The sequence below is a fragment of the Dioszegia hungarica genome, assembly GCF_025882075.1.
Source record: "Dioszegia hungarica strain PDD-24b-2 chromosome Unknown MKK02contig_7, whole genome shotgun sequence".
NCBI classification, from domain to species: domain Eukaryota; kingdom Fungi; phylum Basidiomycota; class Tremellomycetes; order Tremellales; family Bulleribasidiaceae; genus Dioszegia; species Dioszegia hungarica.
The window spans coordinates 1,305,727-1,331,257 of NW_026515769.1; the positions used below are offsets into that span (position 1 = coordinate 1,305,727).

General features: G+C 57.8%; 8 protein-coding genes across 8 annotated transcripts; 4 read left to right on the forward strand and 4 right to left on the reverse strand.

The window, feature by feature from the left end:
* Positions 1–869: 869 nt before the first annotated feature.
* Positions 870–2,993, reverse strand: MKK02DRAFT_43621 (t-complex protein 1 delta subunit (tcp-1-delta); the record flags this gene model as incomplete). Its single annotated transcript, XM_053092528.1, has 10 exons — positions 870–881; positions 934–1,050; positions 1,095–1,329; positions 1,401–2,134; positions 2,181–2,323; positions 2,369–2,477; positions 2,527–2,616; positions 2,678–2,730; positions 2,796–2,841; positions 2,913–2,993. 10 exons carry the CDS (start codon positions 2,991–2,993, stop codon positions 870–872), a joined length of 1,620 nt encoding a protein of 539 aa, XP_052947470.1.
* A 248-nt stretch (positions 2,994–3,241) lies between these two features.
* MKK02DRAFT_36522 (GPI transamidase component PIG-T) lies at positions 3,242–5,249 on the forward strand (the record flags this gene model as incomplete). The annotated part of the gene is made up of 6 exons (XM_053089439.1): positions 3,242–3,413; positions 3,463–3,801; positions 3,854–4,360; positions 4,405–4,605; positions 4,666–5,093; positions 5,151–5,249. The coding sequence occupies 6 exons, from the start codon at positions 3,242–3,244 to the stop codon at positions 5,247–5,249; spliced, it is 1,746 nt and encodes a 581-aa protein (XP_052947471.1).
* A 320-nt stretch (positions 5,250–5,569) lies between these two features.
* Positions 5,570–8,747, forward strand: MKK02DRAFT_32482 (formate--tetrahydrofolate ligase-domain-containing protein; the record flags this gene model as incomplete). Its single annotated transcript, XM_053088512.1, has 3 exons — positions 5,570–5,835; positions 5,888–8,170; positions 8,216–8,747. 3 exons carry the CDS (start codon positions 5,570–5,572, stop codon positions 8,745–8,747), a joined length of 3,081 nt encoding a protein of 1,026 aa, XP_052947472.1.
* Positions 8,748–9,062: 315 nt separating this feature from the next.
* MKK02DRAFT_23944 (permease for cytosine/purines, uracil, thiamine, allantoin-domain-containing protein) lies at positions 9,063–11,318 on the reverse strand (the record flags this gene model as incomplete). The annotated part of the gene is made up of 10 exons (XM_053086810.1): positions 9,063–9,341; positions 9,400–9,621; positions 9,704–9,848; positions 9,907–10,162; positions 10,212–10,344; positions 10,399–10,504; positions 10,556–10,678; positions 10,727–10,865; positions 10,971–11,159; positions 11,213–11,318. 10 exons carry the CDS (start codon positions 11,316–11,318, stop codon positions 9,063–9,065), a joined length of 1,698 nt encoding a protein of 565 aa, XP_052947473.1.
* Positions 11,319–11,748: 430 nt separating this feature from the next.
* On the forward strand, positions 11,749–13,644 carry MKK02DRAFT_23985 (biosynthesis-related protein; the record flags this gene model as incomplete). Its single annotated transcript, XM_053086824.1, has 5 exons — positions 11,749–11,980; positions 12,035–12,174; positions 12,233–12,311; positions 12,361–12,686; positions 12,742–13,644. The coding sequence occupies 5 exons, from the start codon at positions 11,749–11,751 to the stop codon at positions 13,642–13,644; spliced, it is 1,680 nt and encodes a 559-aa protein (XP_052947474.1).
* Positions 13,645–13,731: 87 nt separating this feature from the next.
* On the reverse strand, positions 13,732–16,268 carry MKK02DRAFT_43626 (SprT-like family-domain-containing protein; the record flags this gene model as incomplete). The annotated part of the gene is made up of 11 exons (XM_053092529.1): positions 13,732–13,889; positions 13,942–14,028; positions 14,083–14,102; positions 14,158–14,225; positions 14,273–14,315; positions 14,383–14,443; positions 14,511–14,549; positions 14,604–14,677; positions 14,729–15,826; positions 15,878–15,991; positions 16,042–16,268. 11 exons carry the CDS (start codon positions 16,266–16,268, stop codon positions 13,732–13,734), a joined length of 1,989 nt encoding a protein of 662 aa, XP_052947475.1.
* A 308-nt stretch (positions 16,269–16,576) lies between these two features.
* MKK02DRAFT_23869 (uncharacterized protein) lies at positions 16,577–19,165 on the forward strand (the record flags this gene model as incomplete). Its single annotated transcript, XM_053086797.1, has 7 exons — positions 16,577–16,887; positions 16,938–16,990; positions 17,038–17,416; positions 17,463–17,655; positions 17,708–18,059; positions 18,195–18,720; positions 18,832–19,165. The coding sequence occupies 7 exons, from the start codon at positions 16,577–16,579 to the stop codon at positions 19,163–19,165; spliced, it is 2,148 nt and encodes a 715-aa protein (XP_052947476.1).
* A 465-nt stretch (positions 19,166–19,630) lies between these two features.
* Positions 19,631–25,359, reverse strand: MKK02DRAFT_43628 (uncharacterized protein; the record flags this gene model as incomplete). The annotated part of the gene is made up of 16 exons (XM_053092530.1): positions 19,631–19,652; positions 19,733–19,761; positions 19,821–19,881; positions 19,932–20,372; positions 20,443–20,503; positions 20,557–20,569; positions 20,618–21,088; positions 21,511–21,595; positions 21,630–22,334; positions 22,381–22,673; positions 22,739–23,621; positions 23,666–24,234; positions 24,289–24,374; positions 24,742–24,792; positions 24,851–24,900; positions 25,004–25,359. The coding sequence occupies 16 exons, from the start codon at positions 25,357–25,359 to the stop codon at positions 19,631–19,633; spliced, it is 4,176 nt and encodes a 1,391-aa protein (XP_052947477.1).
* Positions 25,360–25,531: the final 172 nt, after the last annotated feature.

A 25,531-nucleotide genomic window follows, 5' to 3' on the forward strand; every position in this document is an offset into this window, starting at 1 on the left:
GGAGACTCACGTAGGTCATGCAACTGGTCTCAGTCTTGCCTAATCTCTTCCGCCATAGTCCTATGATAGCGAGCCCGCTCCTCCATCAAAGCGATCATCTCCATCGTCTTGTCGTCTATTGCTGCCCGTTTCGCGGCGCGTGTGCTTCCATGTAAGGTCGCGACTCCGCGCGAATTCGAATCGACCGTCCCATCCTTCGCGTCCTTGCTCCATTGGGTCATCTGCAAGCTTCGTCAGCTTACCTTTTGCATCAGCATCCAAGTCAGGGTCCGGCGGAAACTCACTTGAGCGGCCTGCCGCTTCTTGCGCTCTTCCGCCAGGAAGACGGCACCGGAGTAGCAGACATAGAAGAACACGGATTGCTTGAGAGTCGTGCGTAGGCCGGAGCGGATTTGCGGTCTCGAAAGCTGGGAGAAGGAGGTGTAGGCCCGGCGTCCGAGGTGTGAGAGGGACATAGCGGGGGAGTGTGCAGGAGTAGTAGTGTAGGAGCGAGGGGAGGGCGGGAGGTGTTGATATGATATGTGTAGTGTGGGTGATTAGATTGTGCAATGTCAGTGCCGATGGTGGTAGATGCCGAGCGGAGGCGGACCCTCGGCAAGCTGCCGAGGACATGGCTGGTCAGTGAGTGGCTGGTCGATGCGGGATGTCAATAGACGGGTGGCAAAAGTGGCACTTGAATGTGGCGAGTGGCATAACGTCATCTGACGAGGAATGAGGCGCAATGCGTGCCTCGGCGGTCAACATGCCAGTCGGCTCAGTCATCGGTCAGAGCTGGCCCGCCCATCATGAGCCATGAGATATGCTCCTACATAGCCTATTCATTCTCAGGCTGGGTATGCCGTTCGATCTAAGTATTCTACACTGCGTCTTTATCGCGTGAACTGCTTTGTCAGCTGTGTCATCAACGGATAGTTGCGGGAAACCCCAGCTCACCTGGATATCGTCGATCCGCAAAATCAACGCCACCGTCTCAGTCGCCAATTCCAATGCTGATGTCGAGACCAACAAAGGCTGAACGACATTTTCTTCCAGGATGTTCGAGATGATACCCTGTTCATTAGCTATGCCCGTCCCGCTCCGACCGATAAACCCACCTTCTTCACGTTGATCCCCGCAGTCCGCTCGCCCAAGCTATGGCGATTCCTCAATTCCGTGACGATCTGAATCGGGTTCAACCCCGCATTCTCCGCCAGTGTTGTCGGGATGATTTCGAGCGCCTCTGCGAAGGCCTGGAAACAGTATGATTCCTTGCCTTTGAGGGTCTGGGCGTGTTGTGTGAGGAGACGGGAGAGGTGGATCTCGGGTGCTCCGCCACCGGCGATAAGAGCACTATGAAATCAGCTTCTTTCTCCCCCGATCGATGCGGAGCATTTCCTAACTGTAGTCAAAACCTGACTTACCGCTTCTTGACGATACACCTGACCACACACAGCGCATCGTGCAAACTCCGTTCGCTCTCCTCCAATACCAGCTGGTTCGCCCCAGTACACACGATCGACACTGTCTTTCCCGGATTCTTCACCCCCGTCACCTTGACGACCTTCATCCCATTCTGGCTGAACTCCTCCACAAGTTCCGCCGACCCCAGCTTGTCCTCCGTAAACGCCTCGATATCCGCTACGGGCTTGCATCCCGTCGACTTGGCGATAAAGTCAATCTCGTCCCGCTCGACATCCTTGATGACCATGATTTTGAGCTTGGCGAGGAAGTGGAGCGAAAGGTCCGTGACCGCGTCCCGGAGAATCGACTTTTGGATGAGGAGAACATTGCATCCGGTCTTCTTGATCCGTTTGCAGAGGTTGAGGAGGTACTGGCGTTCCTCCTTGAGAATCCGGTCCATCTGGCGGTAGTCGTTCACGACGATCTGGTTGTCCATGTCGGGTTTGGGGGAGCTGAGTTGGAATTGGATGAGGCCGATTCGGGCCTTGTCTATCCGGGTTGGGCCGCCGGCGGAGGAGATGACGACCTGGTTGAGCGCAACGCCCTCGACAAGCTCAGTGTCCTCGATGGTACCGCCGACCTTCTTGACGATACGGATATCGCGCAGGTCAACGTTGGACGAGACGGGGCTGAGGAGGCGGGTGACGGCGGTGACGGCGATAGGGGCGAGGATGGAGGAGTATTGCGATACGATCTACATGTCAGCTTCTGGAGACGAACACGTTCACCGTCGAGCTGACCTTGGAGTTGAGCGATGTGGCAGCAGCACGCATCAATGACTCCCTGTCATTCATGTCCACCGGTATCGAAATGTCGTTAAGCAGTTCTACCGCCTTGGTAGCGGCCTTTTGGAAGGAGTGGGCGATAGTGGTGGGGTGGATGCCTGTTTGATCAGCTCTACCCAATCTGAGAGGGGTGGGCAGCTCACCCTGCGAGAGGAGTTTCTCGGCAGCTCCGAGCAGACTTCCAGCGAGGACAACAACACTGGTGGTACCATCTCCTGCTTCGATATCCTGTGCTTGTGACAACTCGACAAGCTTATAGGTCAGCTCAGCTTGCAGCAACATAGCGCAACGTCAGACTGACCATCCGTGCGGCAGGGTGCAAGACCGCCATGTGCTTCAGAATCGTGGCTCCGTCGTTGGTGATGACTACCTCGCCGGTACTGGTCTGGATCTGCGATATGTCAGCTTATGTACTAGGGGAAGCTCTCCCCTCCGACATTTAGCTAACGCACCATCTTGTCCATCCCCTTCGGTCCCAGACTGGTCCGTACAGCATCAGACACAGCTGCTCCTGTCAGCTTCGGCAGACGCATCTAGCAGCGAAGCTGCAAACGGAGCGCGGTAGCTCACCCTTTGCTGCGTTCATATTTGACAGCCGAACCTCGGTCGGCTTCCCCTGGGATATCAGCAACCTCCTCGTCTCGCTTCGCTTCGTCATAGCTCAATTCGTCCTGTCCTATCACCCACCTTGTCCGAGAACTGCCCATCTGAGATCCCCTTGCCACCTCCCATAGGCCCCATCAATGCTGGTCCGAGTGTTGATGTCATCCTGTCTGTAGAAGCTATAGCTAGGCGTCGTAGAAGGTAAGAGAAGGTATGAGCCTTCTAGGTGAGCTTTGGCCGGTGGAGAGCCAAAAGTCCACACCGCTGAGCGCGACGCGAGGGGAAGGAGAAAATCAAATAACTCTCTCTGGAAATAATAGTCAAGTTGAGGTATGTGGAGGCGCGTCCATGACCACCGACCTCGACCTTCACCTTCTATAACTACCCCGTCTTATAGCTATGACCAGTACACGATGACCCGGCTCATATACTTGCTCGGTCTACTGGCGCCATGGGTAGCTGCCAGCTTGTCAGCGGACGAGTTCCACGAGGCTCTCACCCTCCATCCCTTGCCGGACGGGAAGCTGTCGGTGCTGTTTGAGTTCACGACCTACTTCTCCGGCTCGACAGGGCACGGCCGGACGCGTGAGCTCGTTGTCGCTCGGCAGAGAAGGGACATAAGCTGATACAATAGCCGAATCACATCACTCGCTGACCTCCCCATCCCTCTTGCTGCCATTACAGCAGAATAATGTGTCCGAGCTCTCAATCTCGTTCGTTTCGGGACAATGGGACCAGCACCGCTCAGGCCAGGCTGGGCCACTGTCGTATGGCTCCGGAGGTGGAGGTGGGGAGACACGAGGCTGGCTACGGAATAGCAAGGGAGCTAGTCCGGGCAAGGTGAATGAGAATTGGGTGGCGGTGACGAACGCGCTGGGAGGGCTGTTTTGCGCCACGCTGGCGCCTGCGAAGGAGGGCGAGGTCGTCAAGACTTTCGGGGACATCTATCCGCCAAGTCGGGAAACAAAACAGAGTGAGCTCAGGGACTTTGACCGGCCGCACCGTACCTAAAGCTCACCATACAGACCTCACCCACTTCCACGTCCCGCATCCCGAGCAACTCCTTTGCGCCGAGAATCTCACCCCCTTCCTCGCCCTTCTACCATCTAAAGGCGTCTCAGGCCTCTCTCACCTCCTCGCTCAACCAGGCGTCGTCCTTTCCTGGGGCTTCAAAGCCGAGGGCATCGAGGTCATCATGCCTGACCCCAGTACTGCCACCGGCGGACTGTGGAAAGGATGGTGGGAGGGCGTGGTGGACCTCGTGCCGGTCACTGGCGGATCTCGAGCTTCTAGCATCGAGAAGTTGTTCCGAAGAAGTATACCGAGGGTCTTCCCAGAGGCATCGAGCAGCGTGATCAGGTTGATTACGCCCGAGCAGGACAACTTCAGGATGGAGCCGCAAGCTGGTAGCAGGGAGGAGCAGTGGTTGGACGGAAGGAAGCGCGAGGTGATGGTGTGGGATCTCATGGATGGGGGACTGGTAGGCCAGGATCTGAGGTTCTGGTGGGAAAATGAAGGGGACTTCGGGCATCGTACGTCACACTTCGAGCAGATTCGAGTGCAAGCTGACGACTAGCTCTCAAGCTAGAATCGTCTCCAATCAGCATCTCTCGGCGGATGGCAGCCCCATATGCCTCGGACGGGACTTTCGTCATTCGCATCACCAACAATGGCGACGATCAGAGGGATGCGGTCTACTCGGAAGTCTGGCCGTGGTGGGTCAAGGGGTGGATGAGCGAGGTCAGCGCTGCAGTGGAGTCTGGCGAGACAGAAGGATGTGAGCGGCCCTCTGGAAGAGAGCCTCTGCGCTCGCAAGGGGCTTCAGCTGACCATGTAGCTTCATCTGAACTGCTCAGACACCTCGCATACCACCCCTCTTATCCTCCTCACCCCTCGACCACCTCGCTGCATTTCTCGCTCACCCTCCCGGCCCACGCCACACTGATTCTCACCATCCCCTACTCCAAGCTCACCATCAAATACACCGAGCATCGACCAGACGCCGAACGCGGCGTCGAGCTCCCTTCCGGCGTATTGACGCTTCTCGACCTGGAAGGGGAAAGCGACTTCCCCAATTCGACTGTCATCCAGAGTCGCCGCAGCGGCCGGACCCACATCTACACGACCCGACTCCTGCTCGATCTCCCTACGCCGGACTTCTCGATGCCTTACAACGTCATCATCATGAGCTGTACCGTCATGGCGGTGTTTTTCGGGATGATGCAGGGGGCGCTGAGTAGACAGTGGGGGTATGTGGATACAGCGGTGGGTGGGGGCGCGTCCACCCCGCTTGGGAAGCTCAGGCTGGTGCTGCTGAGTAAGATGGAGAGGTTAAGGGGGAGAGGAAAGGTCACAGAAGGGGCGAGGCGTGGGGCAGAGATGGGTCCAGAGGGGGAGGGGGACACGGAGAAAATTTCTTAGACCTGGTCGACATGTCCGAGCGACTTCTTGGGCCATGCATGTCTGACCGAGGCCGTCCTGGACCGGTCTATATCGCTGAGTCTCTGCCTCTGAAGCGCGAGTACAGTGCAGACCGCTGTACTGGGGCCCTGCGGGGTATACCCCTCTGCCACGCGTCGGATAAAGCGGGGAAGATCGTATCAGAATTTCGCCCTTACCCCACTCGCTGGGCGCCGTCGAATTTCCAACAACTTTGAAACCACCCGGTAACTTAGCTTCCCCTTTTGCCCCGGCGCTGCTCCCCTTATCTCTCTCCCTTCCATCTCTTTCCTCCCTATCCCATGCGCATAGCCCGACAACTACGGTCGAGCTATAGAGTAGCAACACTCCAGAGATCTCGTCCCGTAGTTTCTGCACTTTCCCTCTCACCTTCCCTTTCACTTTCGGGCTCTCGACCTCAGCTTCACGCAAAGTCTCCCTTATCACCTCCATACTCAGTCAACGGTCAGAGATACATCATGTCTGGCGCAGCTGTAGATGCTGGGGCTAGTGGGTCTGCGGGTCAGGCGGGCGGATCAAAGATCATTGATGGGACTGCGATTGCCAAGTGCGTGTCTTGCCTCATCACCGATGATCGACGAGGGCCGAGCTGATCTTAGGTCTATCCGCTCGGACATCTCCCATGCGATCAACGAGCTCCAAAAGAAAGAGGCGACCTTCCACTCCCCTCACCTCGTCATCCTCCAGCTCGGCTCGAGCTCCGCATCCGCCACCTACATCCGGATGAAGCTCAAGGCGGCTGAAGAGAGCGGCATGACGGTCAAGCACATCCAGATCCCCTCTGATGCCGAGTCGGGCGATGCCAAGGGCACTGGCGTCCGCAAGGTGCTCGACCAGGTCCGCAAGGTCAACTCGGACGACAAGGTGTCGGGTATCCTGGTGCAGCTTCCACTGGAGGGCGCAGGGAAGGAGGATGAAAAGATGGTGGTGGACTCGGTGGACGTCAAGAAGGACGTTGATGGGTTCCACCCGGAGAACATCGGTCTTCTCTCCAGCCGGATCGGGACACCGTACTTTGTCCCTTGCACCCCAGCCGGCGTGCTCCGTCTCATCGAGAGCACCGGTTTCAATCTCGCCGGATCCAACGTCGTCGTCCTCGGTCGATCGGATATCGTCGGTACGCCCGTGTGCGCCCTTCTGCGCAAGAAGGACGCGACCGTCACGCAGTGCCACTCGCGCACCAAGGACCTCCAGGCGATCGTCAAGAAGGCGGATGTCGTCGTCGCTGCCATCGGGCAGGCCGAGTTCGTCAAGGGCGATTGGCTCAAGGAGGGAGCTATCGTCATTGACGTCGGGACCAACTATATCCCCGACGACACCAAAAAGTCGGGTCAGCGTCTTGTCGGAGACGTTGACTTTGCCTCGGCCTCCCCAGTCGCTTCCCACATCACCCCCGTCCCTGGAGGTGTCGGACCCATGACCGTCGCGATGCTCATGCACAACACGTTCGAGGCTGCCAAGCGCCAATGGAGCGTCGGTCGGGACCGCAAACTCGTCCCCCTCCCGCTCAAGATGCTCGAGAAGGTCCCGTCGGATATCGAGATTGCGGTCGCGCAGACCCCCAAGCCGGTCGCGGACATTGCGTACGAGATCGGGGTGCAGGCGGACGAGGTGGAGAGTTACGGGAAATACAAGGCCAAGATTGAGCTTAGCGTCCTGGAGCGGCTCTCGCACAGGCAGGACGGCAAGTACATTGTCGTCGCTGGGATCACGCCCACTCCTCTCGGCGAGGGCAAGTCCACTACCACCATCGGTCTCGCCCAAGCGCTCGGCGCGCACCTCGGCAAGGTCGCCATTGCATGCGTCCGTCAGCCGTCCCAGGGCCCTACTTTCGGTGTCAAGGGCGGAGCCGCCGGTGGAGGGTACGCTCAGGTCATCCCCATGACCGAGTTCAACCTCCATCTTACCGGTGACATCCACGCCGTCACAGCGGCCAACAACCTGCTCGCGGCCGCGATCGACGCGCGGATGTTCCACGAGTACACCCAAAAGGACAAGGCTCTGTACGACCGTCTCGTCCCCAAGAAGAAGGGCGTCCGGACCTTTGCCCGGCCCATGCTTGCTCGGCTCAAGAAGCTGGGTATTCAAAAGACCAACCCGGACGACCTGACGGAGGAGGAGGCGTCCAAGTTCGCTCGGCTCGATATCGACCCGGCGACCATCACGTGGAACCGCGTTCTCGACGTCAACGACCGGTACCTCCGAAAAATCACGGTTGGGCAGGCGGCGACCGAGAAGGGATTCTCTAGGGATACCGCGTTTGACATTGCTGTCGCGTCAGAAGTCATGGCTGTGCTAGCACTGTCCAAGGACCTCGCCGACATGCGGGCCCGGCTCGGACGGATGGTCATCGGTTCCTCCAAGGCCGGGGACCCTATCACCGCCGAGGATATCGGGTGCGCCGGCGCCATGGCTGTCCTCATGAAGGACGCCATCAAGCCTACCCTCATGCAGACCCTGGAGGGTACCCCCGTCTTTGTCCACGCCGGACCTTTCGCCAACATCGCCCACGGAAACTCGTCCATCATCGCCGACAGGATCGCCCTCAAGCTCGCCGGTATCGAGAAGGGAGACAACCCCGAGCGGAACGGCTACGTCATTACCGAAGCTGGGTTCGGTGCGGATATCGGGATGGAGAAGTTCTGCAACATCAAGACCAGGGTGTCGGGTCTCAACCCAAACGCCGTTGTGCTCGTCGCGACGGTGCGGGCGTTGAAGATGCACGGAGGCGGACCGGCGGTGACTCCCGGGAAGGTGCTGGATCAGGTGTACTCGACCGAGAACCTCGAGTTGCTCGAGAAGGGATGTGCCAACTTGGGCAAGCACATTGAGAATGCCAAGAAGTTTGGGTTGAAGGTTGTGGTCGCTGTCAACCAGTTCTCGTGAGTCGGCTCTGTATTGGAAGAGGGGGCGTTGCTCATCGCCAGAAACGACACACCCGCCGAGCTCGAGCTTGTCCAAAAGTACGCCCTCCAGGCCGGCGCCGACTACGCCGTCCCCGCGAACCACTGGGCCAAGGGCGGTGAGGGCGCCAAGGACCTTGCGGAGGCCGTCATTCAGGCGTGCGAGGACCCCTCCGAGGGCTTCAAATTCCTCTACGACCTGAACCAGCCCCTGGTGAAGAAGATCGAAATCATCGCCAAGGAAATGTACGGCGCGGACGGTATCAAGCTGTCGGCCGAGGCGGAGGCGGAGGTGGAGCGGTACGAGAAGCAAGGGTACGGCGGCCTGCCGATCTGTATGGCCAAGACGGCGCTCAGTCTTTCGGACGACCCGAGCAAAAAGGGTGTCCCGACCGGCTTTACGCTGCCCATTACGAACGTGCGGCTGTCGGCGGGAGCGAGCTTTGTGTATCCGCTGGTTGGGGACATGAGCACAATGCCGGGGTTGACGACGAGGCCGGGGTACTATGATGTTGATCTCAACCCGGAGACGGGGGAGATTGAGGGGTTGTTCTAGGCGCCTAACGTAGAGAGGGAAGGGGAGGGAAGAGGTGTATAAAAAGGGCGATCTGATCGAGATCTGGGGCTTCTTCAACAAGGCTTACTTAGATAGCATAGATGATGCTTGGGAGCTGTACGCTACCTGACTGTACACACAAATAATATAGGATGTTCCACCATGCATCATTCATAGACAGGTATGTTTATACAACTAGCTCGACAAGCTTCCTGAGGGTATCAGGCAGAGCACTTGAAGACTTCAATATTCCCCAGACGCTACGACCGACAAGTCACTATGCTACCTCCCCTCCGGGTCGAATAGTAAGCGGCCTCAGTTCTTCTCGTTTGGACCAGGCACCTCCGTTCGCGCCGCGTCCTTCTCCCCTCCTGCCGCTCCCAGTCCAAACATCCCTTCTCCCCTTTCTCCCGCAACACTGCTCTCCTCCGACCCAGGCGCAATGTCGTACTCCCTGACATCATGTACTGCCTCAACGACCTGTGCCTCTCGAGCCGGCAAGAATCGGTTGAGCGCATAGTAGATGATAAGGGCGATGGCGTCGCCGCATAGGTTGGAGAGCATGTAGATGTACCGGATATCGCCAATTTGTACCTTATCGTCAGCTGAGACTCTCTTGTCACAGCGGACCAGACGAGAGGAGCAAGCTCACCCTAGGCTCGATAGCGTTGATCATCCCGGGCAAATTGGGCACAACGGCCACGAGCAGCGCGATATACGCGCGCCAGTTCCAGCCTTCTGAGAATCGATAGATTCCGTGCGGCTTGTACAGCTCGTAGATGTTAATCTTGCCGCGCTTGATGATGAAGAAGTCGAAGGCCATTAGGGCGGCTATAGGAGCCAGAACGATCGAGTAGGAGGCCATGAAGGTGAGCTGACGGTCAGCTGTGACCTTTCAGCCAGACGATCGGTCCGGCTCCCGAGAAAACACCTGAAGCCGAAGAAAGTTGACGTACGAAGTTGGACGCAGAGTTGAGAACCTTCCAAGGTGCAAAGCCCCAGACGCCGACTGTTACAGCTATCATCTGGCCCCGTCTGATATCGATATACTTGGGCGCAAGACTCGTCAGGTCATTCGCGGCAGAGATGGAATTAGCGGTGCTGCGTTGTCAGCTGACTTCATCCCAGGGAATCCTTTGGTGAAAAGTAACTAGCTCACATGTTGGTCGTGACGTTGCTCAGAGCCCAGATCAGGCTCCCGAGGAACATGGCAGCCCGTCCACCCGCGCTCGTTCCCCATTTCGCGCAGATCTCGTAGGGCTGGTACAGCGCCTCGCCGTAGACGACATAGCAGCAGGCAGCAGAGATGGAGGCGAAGATACCCATCAAGGCGTAGATTGTCGGCATGGCGATGAGTTGAATATAGGCTGCTTGGGGCCGGCGACAGTATCGGCTGAAGTCACCAATGTTGACGCCTGATTATGAGCATGAGCCTTTGCGGCGAGCGGAACCAGAACGACGTACTGAGAGTCGCCCAGGTACCTTGAGCAGCGGTGACAGCATAGCAGAACGCGATGAACCGGGGCGCACCAGGAGCTGCGCGATTCGAGAGCTGGCTGAGTGCGGTAGAGGTCTCTGAGCCGGCAATCTTGACGGCCTGAAGAGTCAGCTGGGGTTGGCTTCTTGGGTCTCGGTGACATAATTGACATACCCAGATCAGAGTACCGAAGCAGACGATCGGTACCAGCAGTGCTTTCGCGTTGAATAGCCAGGCCAGCTTGGAGGGGTGGATGAAGATGAAAGGAAGCTGCATGAGCCTATGGAGATCAGCATTTCTCGCAGACAACAGAGAGAGACTAGATGCTCACCAGAAGAGGAAGAAGCTGAGGAAATCTCGGGTAGTAGCACCCTGTCCTACCGGAATGGTATTCGGTAGATTGGCATACTGTGGCCATATAGCCTGGATCATGAGGGAGACGAAGATACCTCCCCTGCCGAAATCAGCTGGATACCGATGAAAAGAATTGTCCTTGACTCACGACCACGAGTTGATCGAAAGCCAAAAGCAGGCAATGATCATTCTGCTGAATACGACGAATTTGCTGCCCCAGTATCCGAATGTCGAGCGGGAGGTGACTGCGAACGGAGTGTGGACCGTAGCGCCGACGATACCGTTCGCTATTTCAGTCAGCCTCGATCTCGAAACCAAGCTCGGCCCCCATTCCATGGCGCTTGCAGCTCGGAGGTGCGCTCCTTCCAGGACTATATCTGTCAAATGCTTACCAGTGATGACCACAGCCACCAAGACTCCGCCCAGGAAGATCGCAAGACAACTCTCCCACCACGTCAATCCGAGCGTGACGAAACTAGCGACCGTCGCCCATGTTGCCGGATAAACGATATCCGCGGCCCAGTATACGCAGAATGTAGCTGATGTCCATGTGCGATGATCAGGTGGGGAGGGGTCCATGTCTGATGCCCCATCAGCTCGGTCCACCTGGAAAACGAGGAGGAGGTCAAGTCACCCTTGTTGGACCACACGCCTTCTGGGGCGATACAGCTCTCTTGCTTCGGCAAGACCCAGGTGCTCTTGTCGGTCATCCGCCGGCAGAAGGACTGGGCTGCGGTCATCTTTTGCTATACGACTAGTGTCTATACACAGTGTGAGGTCAGATGGAAGATTGAGAGTGTTCTCGTCCACTCGCCCGCTGATGTTCGGGGAAATTTCGCCCTGTGGAGTCTCCACACGGATTATCTTCGGATCACTGAGACTGCCAGCATTCCTCTGCACAACTCACGCCGCCGCCGTGCTCAAGATGAGAGTCTTTGTGGACCTGGCGGGTGGTCTACCTCGTCTCTTCGGCCCAGGTTTGCCTGAGGAGTCTGGCATGATGCATAACAGGAACAGGTGAATATTGCGAGGAGGTCAAAAGCGCGACTGGCGAGGAATGTGGAGCAGTCATCATTCTTGGTTCCGGGGGCGATATCGTAACTTAACTCACATCTCAGCAATTTCAGAGGCGAGGCAGCTTGCCGCGTTTGCCAGCGTTACAACTCATACATGTTCTGCCCAACACACACCTGTCGCACTTGCTTGAAGCGCCTGAGGCCCCTTCACGGGACGCCGACCGCTGCGCCAGCTCGAAGTACTCCTCAAAACCGGTCGTACGCCAATGGCTCGGGCTCGGCCCCTTCAGGATCGACCTCATCGGCGTCCAAGTCAAATGACTGGCAGACAGTCATCGGACTTGAGATCCACGCTCAACTCAGAACGGGTCGCAAGCTTTTCAGCAGTACGTCTGCTGTTTGAATTTCCCGACGGAACGAGCAGAGAGCTGATGCATAAGAATCGCCAATATCGCATAATGCAGCCTCGAATACCTTGATAGACATTCACGATGCTGCCTTTCCAGGTACATTGCCTGTGCTGGACAAGGAGGCCGTGCGGCTTTCGCTTCTCACCTCACTAGCGCTCAACTGTACCATCGTGAGTCCGGTCGTCATAGCGTCAATCGCAGGGGACCATCCGCTGAACAAGCTCGCAGAACCCTCGATCTACGTTTGACAGGAAGCATTACTTCTACCATGATATACCGGCTTCGTATCAGATCACACAGAGCTACAGTAAGCGAAAAGTACTGCTTCAGATTGGGGCGTAAACTGACGCTTGCAGATCCCCTGGCTGCGGATGGCTACCTCACCTTACCCCCCACGCCGTCTCCATCGACAAGCTCATCGTCGCCCTCGCCGTTTTCATCTCCAGCTTCATCCTCGACTGCCAAGCGCGTTCGCATAAAACAGCTCCAGATCGAGCAAGATACCGCCAAGTCTCAGACAGTCGGCGGAGACGTCCTCGTTGACCTGAATCGAGCAGGGACAGGTCTGATGGAGATTGTCACGGAGCCGGATATGAGCAGCGCGGAGGAGGCTGGGGCGTTTGTCAGGCGGCTTCAGGGACTGCTGAGGAGGATAGGAAGTGGGGACGGAGATATGGAGAAGGTGCGTTCCTATCGTCTGGGCCGATAGGGCTTTACATGTTGAGCTGACCACATAGGGAAATCTCCGCATCGACGCCAACATCTCCGTCCACCGACCCAATACCCCCTTCGGCGTCCGCAGCGAGATCAAAAACCTCAACTCGGTCCGCTTCCTCCAGACCGCCATAGCATATGAGATACAACGCCATATAGCTCACTACGAGTCCACCTCCGCCCCTCTCCCTCAAGAGACCCGGCAAGTCAATGAATTGACGGGCGAGACATACGCCCTGCGCACCAAGGAAGAGGCGATGGACTATCGATATATGCCGGATGCGAACCTCCCTGCTCTTATCTATCGGCCGGGCACGATCGAGGATCTGAGGGCAAAGTTGCCGGAGATGCCATGGGTCACGGTGGAGCGGTTGACGGGGATCTATCATGGTCTGGAGGCTCGGGACGTGGAGACGATGATCCAGCTGGATGAGTATCAAGGGAGGGGAGTGGCGTACTTTGAGGAGATGATGCGTGGACTGGATGCGAAGAAGGGGAAGAAGGCGGCGAATTGGATGACGCATGAGGTGCTCGGTCAGCTAGGCAAGGCGGGCAGGGAATGGGACGAAAGGGTCGTATCTGCGAAGATGCTAGGGGAGGTGGTTGACAAGGTGGAAGGCGGGGAGATGAGCGGTACGACCGGCAAGGCCGTCGTTAGGCATCTCATCAACACTCCAGGTGCAGCGGAAGGGTCGGATCTCGACGCCTTATTGGACCAGCTGGGGCTCAAGCCAGCACCGGCTGGCGATCTGAAGGAGCTATGCGAGAAGGCGATCACAAAATGCAAGAAGGAGGCGGAGATGGTACGCAAGGGGAATGAGAAGGTCGCCATGCGCCTGGTTGGGGAGGTGATGAAGCTGAGTCAGGGGCGGGCGGACCCGAAGAAAGCAAGGGAGATCATACTGCAGATACTACAAGGTGTATAGTGAAGTAATGTATGGAAGACGCTGGAAGTAAGCAGTGATGGTGAAGTATACAAAGTTGGAACAGAGGGAAAACGCCAGATCCCCCCTTCAAGAACGCGCAGCCGAAGCCATAGCGCTCCAATGCGCCTTGTGGTCCGCTTCCGGTCCCGCAGTGCTCCATTGGCTAGAGAGGGCGCGCATGACGTCCCCATGAGGCGAGCCCGGCATGGACGACTTGGCCGTGGAAAGGTTCTGACGCAGGTAAGCTAGTATGTCAGCTTGGTCTTCGAAAGACAGCTCTCGAACGCGCGGGCTCACCCTGGAAAGCCGTCTCCTTCTTTGTCTCGAACAAAGGCGCGAGCTTGCCGCGACATCGTCCGCAGGCCTGCTTCTCGATATCGATCGCTAGCGGTCAGCTCTTCCAGATCCCATCATGATACAGCTTAGAATAATACTCACACTTCGAGTGCCGCTTGTATCTGACTCGTCAGCTTGAGACCTCTCAGACTGGCAGGAGGTAGCGGTCAAGCTCACATCTTGTCACAGCCCGCCTCTGTACACTGCCATTGATACTTGTACTCGATCTGGTAATCATGCTTGGTCTTCTTGCTCAGCCATTGGCCTCCTTCGTCCCGACACCACCACTCACCGTGACCTCGATATCTGGTCGGGCCTTCATCACCTTGCGACCCCTACAGTATCAGCAAATAGGTCATATGTGGCCTGGGATGTGGCCTGGGAATGGGGGGCATCGCTCACCAAGTCTTGAATACCTTGCCGTGCGGGTTCTTCCGCTCGTCACTTATGAGCCAGCTGGCGACTGCTCACATCAGCTGAGGTCTCGGCAGGGGTGGTCAGGATTGACGCTAAAAGCGGGCATGACAGACCATGGCACATCTCATGAGCGACTGTACTGAGTATCTGCTCTGCGAAGTCAGCTCGAACTAACTATCAACAACATCTTGAGCAAGATGACTCACCCTCGCCTGTCAACACCTTCTCTGACAGTATGATCTTGACTTCCTCGGTCCTGCTTCCGTCTGGCTTTCGTATCCTACGAGATCAGCAAGCCACTTCGTATTTTCAACAAGCGGATTGTACATACCGCTTAGAATGAGCCTGACCAGCCGTAGTCAACAACCGATTGTTCCACTCCAGCTTCGTCCCCGCCCCCTTTGGGCCCAGCTTCGACTCGAAGACTTTGCGATCCAGCTCATCAAAGATCTTCTGGGCGATCCTAGCCCTATCAATACCCCACTGCTTCTTCCCGCCGGGTGTCTTCGGGGTTGGCGGAACAGGCAATCGCGCAGATTTCGGTCGAGGCGGAGTTGCTGGTCTTTCGGGCTCCGAGTCAGAGTCGACGGTATGTATGGCGAGCTTGGAGAGGTCTGGAAGGGTGAGGAGACGATTGGGCGGAGGGGAGTAGTGTAGGAGCGCTTCAATGTCTGAACTTTCCTGGGAGGTGTGCTCAGCGTCGGAGTGAACGACGCTGGAGTCCGAGTCGACGATCTCGTTCACTTCGTTCGTCCGGATAATGGGTCTTGATGTAGACGGCGCCTCCTTCTTGACCGCTACCGTCGGTGCTTGCTTCTCCTTCTTGACCTCCTTTCCCGCCGCCCGTTTCCCCTTATCCACCGTTCTAGCCCTCCGCCTTGGGACCTCCTCCTCTGAAGCCGACTCTTCGCTCTCCGAGTCTTCCACTTCAGAGACGTAGTCATCATCGACGATAAAGTCCCTCAAACTTCCCAGAGACTCATCATAGTACTTCTTGATCCACTTCTTCTCCTTTTCCTCATCCTCGCTTTCGGAATCGCTCCTCCCTCCGCTTCCTCGCGCTTCGAGGTCAAGGAAGCGGTTGACACCGTATATAGCCTTCTTTGATGGTCCGGCTCGTGGTACACGTGTGGGCGCCGGAGGAGATGAGGAAGAGACGGATGTTGGCGATTGTGGCTCAGGATGGGTATGGGTAGCGCGTTTAGTGACGGCAGCCGGCTGAGGGGGACCATCGTCGTCCGAGTCAGAGTCGGGATCTCGGATGACTCGACGTTTCGGTTTGCCGTTCTTTGCAGGTGCGGGCGCCCAGTCGGAATCTCCCTCGGAGGGAGAATCGTCAGGGAGGAACAGGGGAGTTTGAGACGATCCATTGGCCGCTTTGGCCTGTGCGGCTCCGGGAGCCGGTGTAGGGAATGGCGAGTTGTAGGATCTATGATCAAGTCAGCTTATTCGTCGATTTTCCATTGTCGTTCAATCTTACAGATCGATGAGCCCTTTCCTGCCGCCATTGAGTAGTTTCTTGGCGGGTGTTGCTGGTGCATCCGCTCGCTCCGCCTTGACCTTCCGTTCAGCACTATTAAGCGATATACCTCCGCTATGTCGAAGTCAGCAAGGCCACAAACTGGGGTCCTCTGTATGACTTACAGGACGGCTACGATGTCATCGAGACCCTCCTCCCGCTTGACTCCGATCTTCTCCTGCTTCACAATATGTCTGGAAGATTGCTTGTTGACAGGAGGAGCCGTGTTTTCGTCCGAGTCGTCCAGGATTTCAATGACTTGCTGGGATCTCGATGGACCCCTCGAAGTGGTCCGAGCTGACCTCGCTGGCCCTGCCTTGCCTGCTGCAGCTTTTGACGATGCTGCGGGCATGTTTGTTGATGGTTGGACGAGAAATCAAATCAGTCGCGATCAAGCAAAGTAAACACTAGCTTCCGGCGGAAGCGATCTTCCCGCATTACGTCACCCATCGGCACCGCTTCCTTTCACGCAGCCCCTCCTCCTGCAGTAGCTATCTTCTCCCTCTTCCATACATCGCCTTGGCAGCATACACAACAGCTACTGCGACTAGTACAGACACCGAAGCAGCTGCATCGCCACCCATAGCGATATAAGAACAGCTCGCAGCGCCCTCGCAACTCAACAAACAGCTCGTCAACCAACGCAGCCTCATATGTATAATGCGAGCAGCATCAGGCGGCAAATTCTCGCTCGGTTCTGCCTTTGGTAGGCGAACCGACAAGCACGACCGTCAGCCGTCCTATACCGGCTCGACCGACTTCGGGGCGTCGAACAATGCCGATCAAGGAACTACATCCCGCATCAACGGTGCGGCGTACAACGATCAGCCCGACTCGCCCAATGCGCGGCTCAGCGGCGGGGAAGGCGGGAGTGGGGGTGGAGGCGTGCAGCTCAAGAAGCTCGGCAAGACGTTTGCGCACAATAATCTGCTTCCTGGGCTGGGGAACAAGGATCTGAAGGCATTGCAAGAGTGAGCTAGGTAGCGTTCCGGCAGCGCAAGCGCCAAAGCTTATCTGGCAGTGTGATCTCAGCCGAAAAGGGCGTATTGTCCAACACGGAGAAGCTGGCCATAGGTAGGCCGCTATCTCTTTTCGACTTGGTACACCAGCTGATCAAGCAGAATCTCAGAAGGCCGCTTCGGTCCTCCCCAATTACGGCCTACAAGAAGGTCCCGACCTCCAGGACATCCTCACCCAATCCTCCCATCTCATGAACTATTTTTCTGCCGCCCTCAACGTCTATGCCGAGCGCCAAGTCTCGCTCCGAGGGTCATACAAGAAGATTCGGGATCGGGAGGAGGAGCTCATGGAGCTGCGGAGCCAGCGGCGGTCCACCGGCTCCAAGGCGGAATCAGCAGAGCGGAAGCTATCCAAGATGGGTCCGGAGAACAAGGGGTTGGTCGGCCAGACAGAGCTGCTCGAGAGGTTGAGGCAGGAGATGCGCAGTATGGATACGGATATCGTCAAGGAGGAGACGGCATTGGGCGATTTCAAGAGGCAGTAAGTCCCCCGCGGCTGACGAGAGACGTCCAGAGCTGACTGACAGAATCGTCAAGGAAGCGATGATGTACAAGTTCTGTGGGCTGGAAGAGCTCGGCGAGAAGTTGTGTATCATTGGCGAGATGGGAAAGCTGGTCATTGATGAAATACCCCTCGAGGAGACGCCGGTCGGATACGGTCGGGCGCCATACGGGGGATTTACCAAAACGGAATCTGCTGTAGATGAAGCCGGGCGATGTGTGAGCTATATCGAGTGCCGTGGTTTGGTATGAGATCAAGCTGACGATTTAGCTCGGCCAAGTCAAGTTCACCGCTGTAGAGACCGCTCTCAAACCATCCCATCTCCCGCACGCCCAACATCTCCGCAGCGCGAGCTCCAACCTTCCCCGGCAGGAGTCTATTGCCGCAGCCGAGGAGTTTGCACACTTCCCGGGCGGTATGGCCTCGCCCGAGACTCCCGGTCGAGCAGCATACGGGAGCTCCGTACCACCACCCGGCGGCAGCTACGGGCTGGACGAGAACCCCTACGGCGGGATTGCGGACCGGACTACGCACTATGGCGAGTACGGAGGCGTGCGAGGCGGGGAAGAAGGGGATGCTCGTCGGCAGACATTGTGGCAGGGTCCGACGGAGGACGCTTTGCGTCAGCAAAACCGCACGTCGGACGGGATCGAGTATGCCCAAGCTCGGATCGCGTCAATGTACGGTCACCCGAACGGGACTGCCGGAAGGCCGTCTCCTCCTATCCGGGGTCAGTCGGCTGGGCCCCAGATCGCAGAGGAGGGTCCGGACTACGAGCACCAGCAGCAGGCGGAGATGGACAAGCAGAATGAGCAGGAGCAGGCGCCGTGGAGGGAACAGTCGGACCAGACGCCTGTCGTCGCTACTCAGCATGAGGAGCTGCCGAACCCGCACGACCCGGAGAGCGCCACTCAGCTCGGACAAGACCGCGATCACCCGATCATTGGCGGAGTGGCACTTGGGGCTGCGCTGTCGCCACCATGGCAACCGCTCAACGTAAAGCGGGGAGGAGGTACGCCTGAGCCTCACAGCTTGCACGATGCGCCCGTTCCTCCGACCACCAGCGAGCCCGCCCACGCAATTCCACCGGCGGCAGACTACACGCAATCCGACTACCACTCGGAAGCGCACTCGGACCTCATTCCCCCTCCCTCCATGGCGCAACTGCACAATCGCGCACCTACGCCGGGTACCGAGGGCTTCCGCACCCCGGCCGAATCGCCCAATCTCGAGCTAGGCTCATTCCAGCACTCAGCACCAACTATACCGGACTTTGGCGGGATGTCTACCGTACCCGAAGCGACCTCCGCATCTCCCCTTCCTATCCCTGTACCAACATTCGCCCGAGCCGAGTCATACGGACCAGCACGTCCCGCCTCGCCCTCCATCGTCAGCCCCACCTCCGGCGGTAAAATGTCGGCGGGCGCGTTCCGGAAGGCAGCGCCTAGGCGGAGCGAGACGACGGGCACGACAGCCGGGGAGGAGGAGGGAACGGGGAGTGATGTTAGCAGGGGCGCGAGACGCTTGCCTGCTCCTCCTGGAGGATATACATCTGGGGTGGCGGGTCCGAGTGGAGCGCCGGCAGGTGCGCCAGCGGGCACGGGGGTCTGGACGGATGAGAAGCGGGCTTTGGCGCAGAAGGAGGCGTTTGAGGATGCTGCAGGGGATGAGAGGGGGGCGCCGCCGTCATATGGCGCAGCACCGAGCCATGATGAGAGTCTGAGATAAATCAAGCCGGGGGTTGCGTGATCTACCGGGGAATCGGTATAATGCAGGATATTGGCTAGCGCGCTTGCTCCCGGCTGCGCGACTACTGACCAACTAATACGATCATCCTCTAGCTTGAAGGGCCTGGTCACCGAATCTTCTTCAGCCTTTGCTTGCTCGACCGGGTTTCACCGTCTTTTTTTTTTGTCAATGACAGCGTTGTCAGCCTCCTCTACAAGCAGACCCTACAGCCTGAGAGACGGGGTAAAAGTCGATCGGCGGTCGGCTAAGAGCATGAACGAAAATCCATAGTACAGTGAAAGGAGCAGCACGCGAGATAACGAGTCTATAGATGGTAGGCACAGAACAATGGGCGAGGGTCGACTGCTTCCGCGCTGAATGAAATGTACCGTTTCGCCGGACGAGCGAGCCGGGTGAGGGATAAGAAGTATATGATATTTCGATTTGATATGTGGATGGGGAGGTTCAGTCATCGGTATGTTTCCACCTGTCTCGTCAGCCCAATCCCCTACATCTCTGTCATTGGGCGATGCCGGTCCGAGCGCGTAGACCGCAAGGGATACTGACTTCAGGTGCCCCTCGTAGAATTTCAGGATCTGTCGGTATCAGCGGATAGACCTCAACCTCAATCCTCAACCGAGCGCAGGTGACTTACCCGCTGTGGACACTTCAGGTACGCCACGTCGTTTACCACCCGGATGTGCTCTCCCGTGAGCCTGCACAAGTCAACCGCAAGTCCGCCAACCACATCGAGGCAGACACTCACATCGTCATGAAGACGCACAGGTCCCCGCTGTCCGCCCTCTCGATCGTGTCGATCTGCTCTACGAGCTTCTCCCAATTCTCCACGTCGTCATACCTCTCGGACGAGTCGACGTGGGTGTCCGCGTACCTTGGCGCATCGGAGACCGATCCGCCATCACCATCATCGCTGACGGCTTGCCCTGCCTTGCGCATTTTACCTCCATTGGCTGTCGGTCCCGCTCTCCCACCGCGACCCTTCTTTCCCCGTCCGCGAGTGGCCATATTCCGCGATGCAGCCGCGGGTGTGCTGGTCGAGCTGGCCGGGGCGCTTGGCCGGGGTTTCTTTGCGGGTGGGGCAGAGGTGGGGGTTACCGATTCGGCTTTAGGGCCGGCCCGCACGCTCAATCCTTTGCTTGGGTCCACCTTCTTCCAGTAGGCGTTGACGAAGGCTTTGGCATTGGTACTGTATGGGTATCAGTACAACTGTTACGGAGCGACTATCTCTACAGCCTACGAAGGCACGTCGGACTCACATATTCTCCTCGGGCTCCCATGTATTCTCTTCTGGAGCGTACCCCTTCCACTTGACATAAACTACATTCACTCAGTATGCAGCTCGACCTTATCAGGCCTCAAGCTGGACTCACATTCATATCCTCCCTATCAACGAGTCAGTGATATCTCTATATTATATGACAAACAACTCACATCGACGCTCCTATGCTTCTCAATCTTCTCCACTTCGTACTCCTCGTCCTCCGATTCGGACTCATCCTTGACATTTTTGGAGACCGCCATCTCGATAGGAGTCAGACTTTCTCGCTTCGGTTTCGCCATCGAAGGTCTCGCCATGAAACCTTCTTCCTGCTCCTGCTCGATGACCTCCGCCTTGAACTGATCCGCTTGATCAATCTGATCTGTACGATCACCCTCCAGGCCGAGTGTATCGACGACGGTGTCTAGAGCAACCTCAACCTTGGCGACGACCTCCTTGACCGCTTCTGATGCTGCTTGGGCGACGGAAGCGAGAGGTGGGCCGGCGTGAACAGTACTAGCAGATGATGGAGCTGCAGCTGACGGGATGACGGTGTTAGGAGCGGGACCTGATGCGGGGTTGCTAGATGATAGTCCGACGAAACGGGAGAGGCGGCCGAATATACTACAGTTGTCGGGCGGCGGCTGAGACGACAGCTTGACGTGTCTAGGGAGGGAGGGAGGTGTGAGGGGGAGTCTGCTACCGGATAGACGCGATGGCGGCTGAGTGAGAGAGAGAGGAGACAGAGGCAAGCAGGGTAACGTAAATTCCCCGAACTGCTAGCGGGCGCGTCGGCGCGTCGAAGGTGGCGTAAACAAGAAGGCGGACATCGCCGCGGTGCCTCTCCCTATGGTCCTGAAGGTGCTCTCACATCGTAAAGGAAAGACTCTACTTCTTCATCGCGACATTGACTCTACTGATACACTGAGAGCCCATACTGATACAACAGTCTGCCCCATGCTCCTCATACCCATTTAATACCCGCCACCACCGCCTCCCCCCCTCCTCCTCGACCCCCACCCCTGATCCCGGTCCATCCCCTGAAACCTCTCTTTGCCCTTCTCACCACCTCCTCCACCTCCCGCTGAACCTCCCCCTCGTCCGCCATATCCTCCTGACCCTCTCTCATCCCATCTTTGACCGCCCTGGCCCTGACCCTGCAGCGGACCATAGCCGCCCACTGACGGCCCGCCCTGCTGATACCCCTGACCTGGACCGGGTGGTCCGCCCCATCCCTGTCCGTGGCTTGGACTACCCGGCCCACCTTGTGTGGGATAGTAAGGTGGTTGCGAGCCATACTCGTACCCTCCTCTCGGCAGTCCCGGCGGTCCCTGCGGCCCAGATGTCCAGCCAGAGTACCCCTGTACCGGCATCCCCATCGGCATCTGTGCCTGCATCCCCTGCATCATCGTATTAGGCGGTGGGTAGGATGGGTATGGAGTCGCGTTTCCGGCGTGTACCGCGGGCGAGTACCCTACGCCGGCATGCGGATGAGGTGGGGTCGGCATAGCGCCCGGACCGGTTGGAGGAATAGGAAGCGTTCCGATGGTTCGCATGAGCGCTTCGAGATTTTGCGCCTTGAGCAGTTCCGCTGCGGATTGGGGTGTGGCGCCGGCATGATTGGCCTGAGGGGGCGGGTACGATGGGTATTGGGAGTTTTGAACCATCGGCGCCGGGGGAGGTATGAGTGGCGCAGGAGGAAGTTCCTCGCGCGCAATGACGATCACGAGGATCCACATCCGTTCGGTCCGCTCTCTGGGGATCTTGAGACCGTCGAGGAGTTCAAGGAAGTCGGGATAAGGGTCGGAAGGACGGAGAGGAATGGCGTACACGTCTTTGGCGGCCCGAGGGGGTGGTGTGGGGCCATAAGGCAGGCAAACGGCATATCGGCTGTAAAGTCAGCTTGAGACATAGCTAACGCTCGGATGGTACTCACTCTCTATTGATATAATCATCCATCAATGTCGTATAACACGCCCTGACCTCCTCCGTCTGACCCTCGGCCATCGTCATCCCCATCGCAAAGACATCCCATTTCGGACTCAGCCTCATTTGGCTCAAAAACTCCTTGCCTGCTTTGCTGGGCACTCGGCCTGCCCATTCGAGGGTCTCGCCAGGGAGGAGGAAGCGCCATTCCTCTTCGACCGTGAAGCGCCGTTGGGGAGCGGTCGATACGGCCCGAGCTTGGAGAAGGGGAGTCGGGGCGGTGCGGTTGTTTGGGTCGACGAGCTGATGGTCAGCCACGTTTCAAAATAGAGTGCTTGAGGGCAAAGCCGGGAGAAAGGAGAACTTACCCCTCGAGAGAACACGACCGGTCTCTGAAGATACGCATCCTTCTCGCTGACGCTCCCTCCTTGCTCCTGCTTGTCGCCAGAATCGACGTGGTACTCGCCCGATCCCATCGGGTCATCCTCCACCTGATCGCCGACCTGCATGAAATCGCTCAGGTCCAGCGTGGACTGGTCGATCCCGAGATCCACATCGACCGTATCGGGCGTAGCTCGCGATGGCTCGGCCGTCTCCCCGCCTCCGCCCCAGGCGGACGTGAGGCTGAACGCCCGCTTGCTCGGTGATGGCGCCATAGGGCTCGGAGGGACTTTACTGCTGTCCCGACGAACGTGCGGCGAGGCTGCAGCTGAAGCTGGCACTGACGGGGCAGCGTGACCAGTACCGGGCCCAGACGAAGCTGCTGAGGCTGCTCCTGCTCCGGCGGAAGTAGGCATGACCCCAGGCTGCAGATCAACAGGTACAGCTGAATCTGACGTCTGAGTCGCAGGCGCAGGCGCAGGCGAGTTCATCTGCTGCTGAGCCTCTGCGGGCGCCGCTGCGTCACTTTCCCGCCGAACAAGCGCTTCCCTCTCCTTCGCCACTCGCGCCCTGACTTCCTGCCGACGAACCTCCTCCTGATGCCTCTCCTCGGCTCGGTCGGCGCCAACCGTCTCCACCCCGTCACGCCCGACTTGGACTGCACCCGTATAGTCCTCTTTCTGACGGATAGTCTGCTGTAGGCTGTCCTTTCTCGCTTTATCTCGCTCGTCCGCCCGAGCCTGAGAAGCCAGATCGGCCGACGATAGGACGGCAACCTGCGCCGGCGTCAGGGAGCGCGAGAGTATGGCCGTCCGGGTCGATTCTTGCAGATGAGGCTGAAGCGACGAGATGAGGATGGTGTATTGACCCCTGGGCATCAGCTGTTTGTTCTTCCGCCGACTCCTCAAGCTCACTTGTATCTAGCCCCAGCAGTCTCCTTCCCACCTACCACGTCCCTGAAGCCAGCAAACAGCCCCGCCTCCAGCTCAGTCGCGTACTCGTCCACCTCATCCCCTTTCATCGCCTCACCAAAGAACTTCCGGACCACCTCGGTCAGCTTGTACAGCACATGCTGCCGCGCAGGAGGCAAAGTAGGGATCTTGCCCGCTGGCATGTCATTCCGATTCTTTGCTTTCGGACCCCCATTAGCCGTCTTCGTCAAAGACGGCCTGGTCTTCAGAGGCAGACGAGCCGGAGCTGGCGGGGCAACAGCGGACTTGACAGCGGAGGGGGATCGTCGAGATGGTCCAGCCGATCGAGATGGCCGAGGCTTTTTCGCGGGCCGAGCACGGTTTGTGGAGTGGACAGAGGAGTCCGAGTCGGATCCAGACGTGGAGGTGTGGTCTCCTGAGGAGGAAGAGTCGTCCCCTGATCCGGAACCGGAATCGTGCTCGGCGGGGTCATCGTCCTCGCTTGCGGCGGCGGCATCAGGGGCGCCTTGACCGGGTCGAGGTTTCCCTGATGATGGGGCAGGGCGTTTGCGCTGAATGGTCAGCGAGAGTGCAACACAAGATGGTAAGGCGAAAGTGGGACTTACGGGTATGGTCTTCTTGGGGAGCGATGGAGCGGGGATGAGGCCGGCTGGGGGACTCGGGGAGCGGAAGGTCGAGATGTCGAATAGGCCTGATAAGTTAGCGCTTGTACTCCAATGATATGAGGATCTGATAGCATGGGGAAGATGAAGAGGGGGCAGGGGCAAGTAGGGGTCGAAGGGGAGGGAAGGCCGAAGGAGCTGGGATGGCCCTGGCTGTGCCCGAGCTGAAGGAGGCAAAGGAGGCGTATGGGATACTGGAGACATCCCACAGTCTACCACCATAGACGATGTGCTGCCCAAGTACGCTATAGGCGACACGCTATGAGCCATGGCAAGATGCACAGTACGCTCATAGGATATTGCTTGCTACGACTAGACTACTTTCGCTTCGAGGGACAAAGAGCCAAAAGGGGCGAGATAGGAGGTCGAACCGGTCAAAGAAGTCAGTACACTTACGGATCGTCTGCTCGCCTGTGGCATCCTCGCAGGAGGGGCACACATACTTGTCTGATATCATCAACATCATGTCCTGTGATTGGGGAAGAAGGAAAGAGGAGGAACGTACGGATTCTCTCAGCGGTGGGTTGGTCCAGGTCGATACAGGCGAAATGGAACCTGAAAGGAGTGTCAGCGGGGGTTCAAGAAGGGAGTGTTTCGGGCAGCCATGGCGAAGAGGAGACAGGCGATATGATACGCATAGAAGAGGAAGACGACATACCAGTCATTGCAGTTCCCGCACTCAACCATCGGTCCAGACCCATCTGCACTTTTGCAGAGACACCAAACCGCCCTCGCCCCTTTCCCTTTCTTTGCTTTTCCAGCCGCCTTGCTCGCTGAGCCCACTGTAGGCTTTCCGGCCATCGCAGAAGCCTCGGTGCTCGCTGAAGCGCTCCTCGTCATGCGAACACTGCCAGCGCCAGCCTCGGCAGCTAGACATGCCTTTTCTTTTGCGCGGTTGATAAGCTTGTTGGTATCTTCCGCTTCGACCGCTCTTTGAGATTTGCTCTTGACTCTGCTAGAAACCCGACCTTTGGACGGTCCCGCTGTGGGCATGGCTACGTCTGTAGTAGTCATGATGCGGTGCGAGACGGAAACGAGTGCTATGAGTAAAGGCAAGAGTGCAGTTGTTGGTTGTGCGAGCGGAAGAGCGCAAACCGGTGGCGGGGAGGCGATGCCGTTAGGCTTATCACCGGCGATCGCCGCCATGCACCCTTATTGACCCCCGCTGGTCTCTCTAACTTCCTTC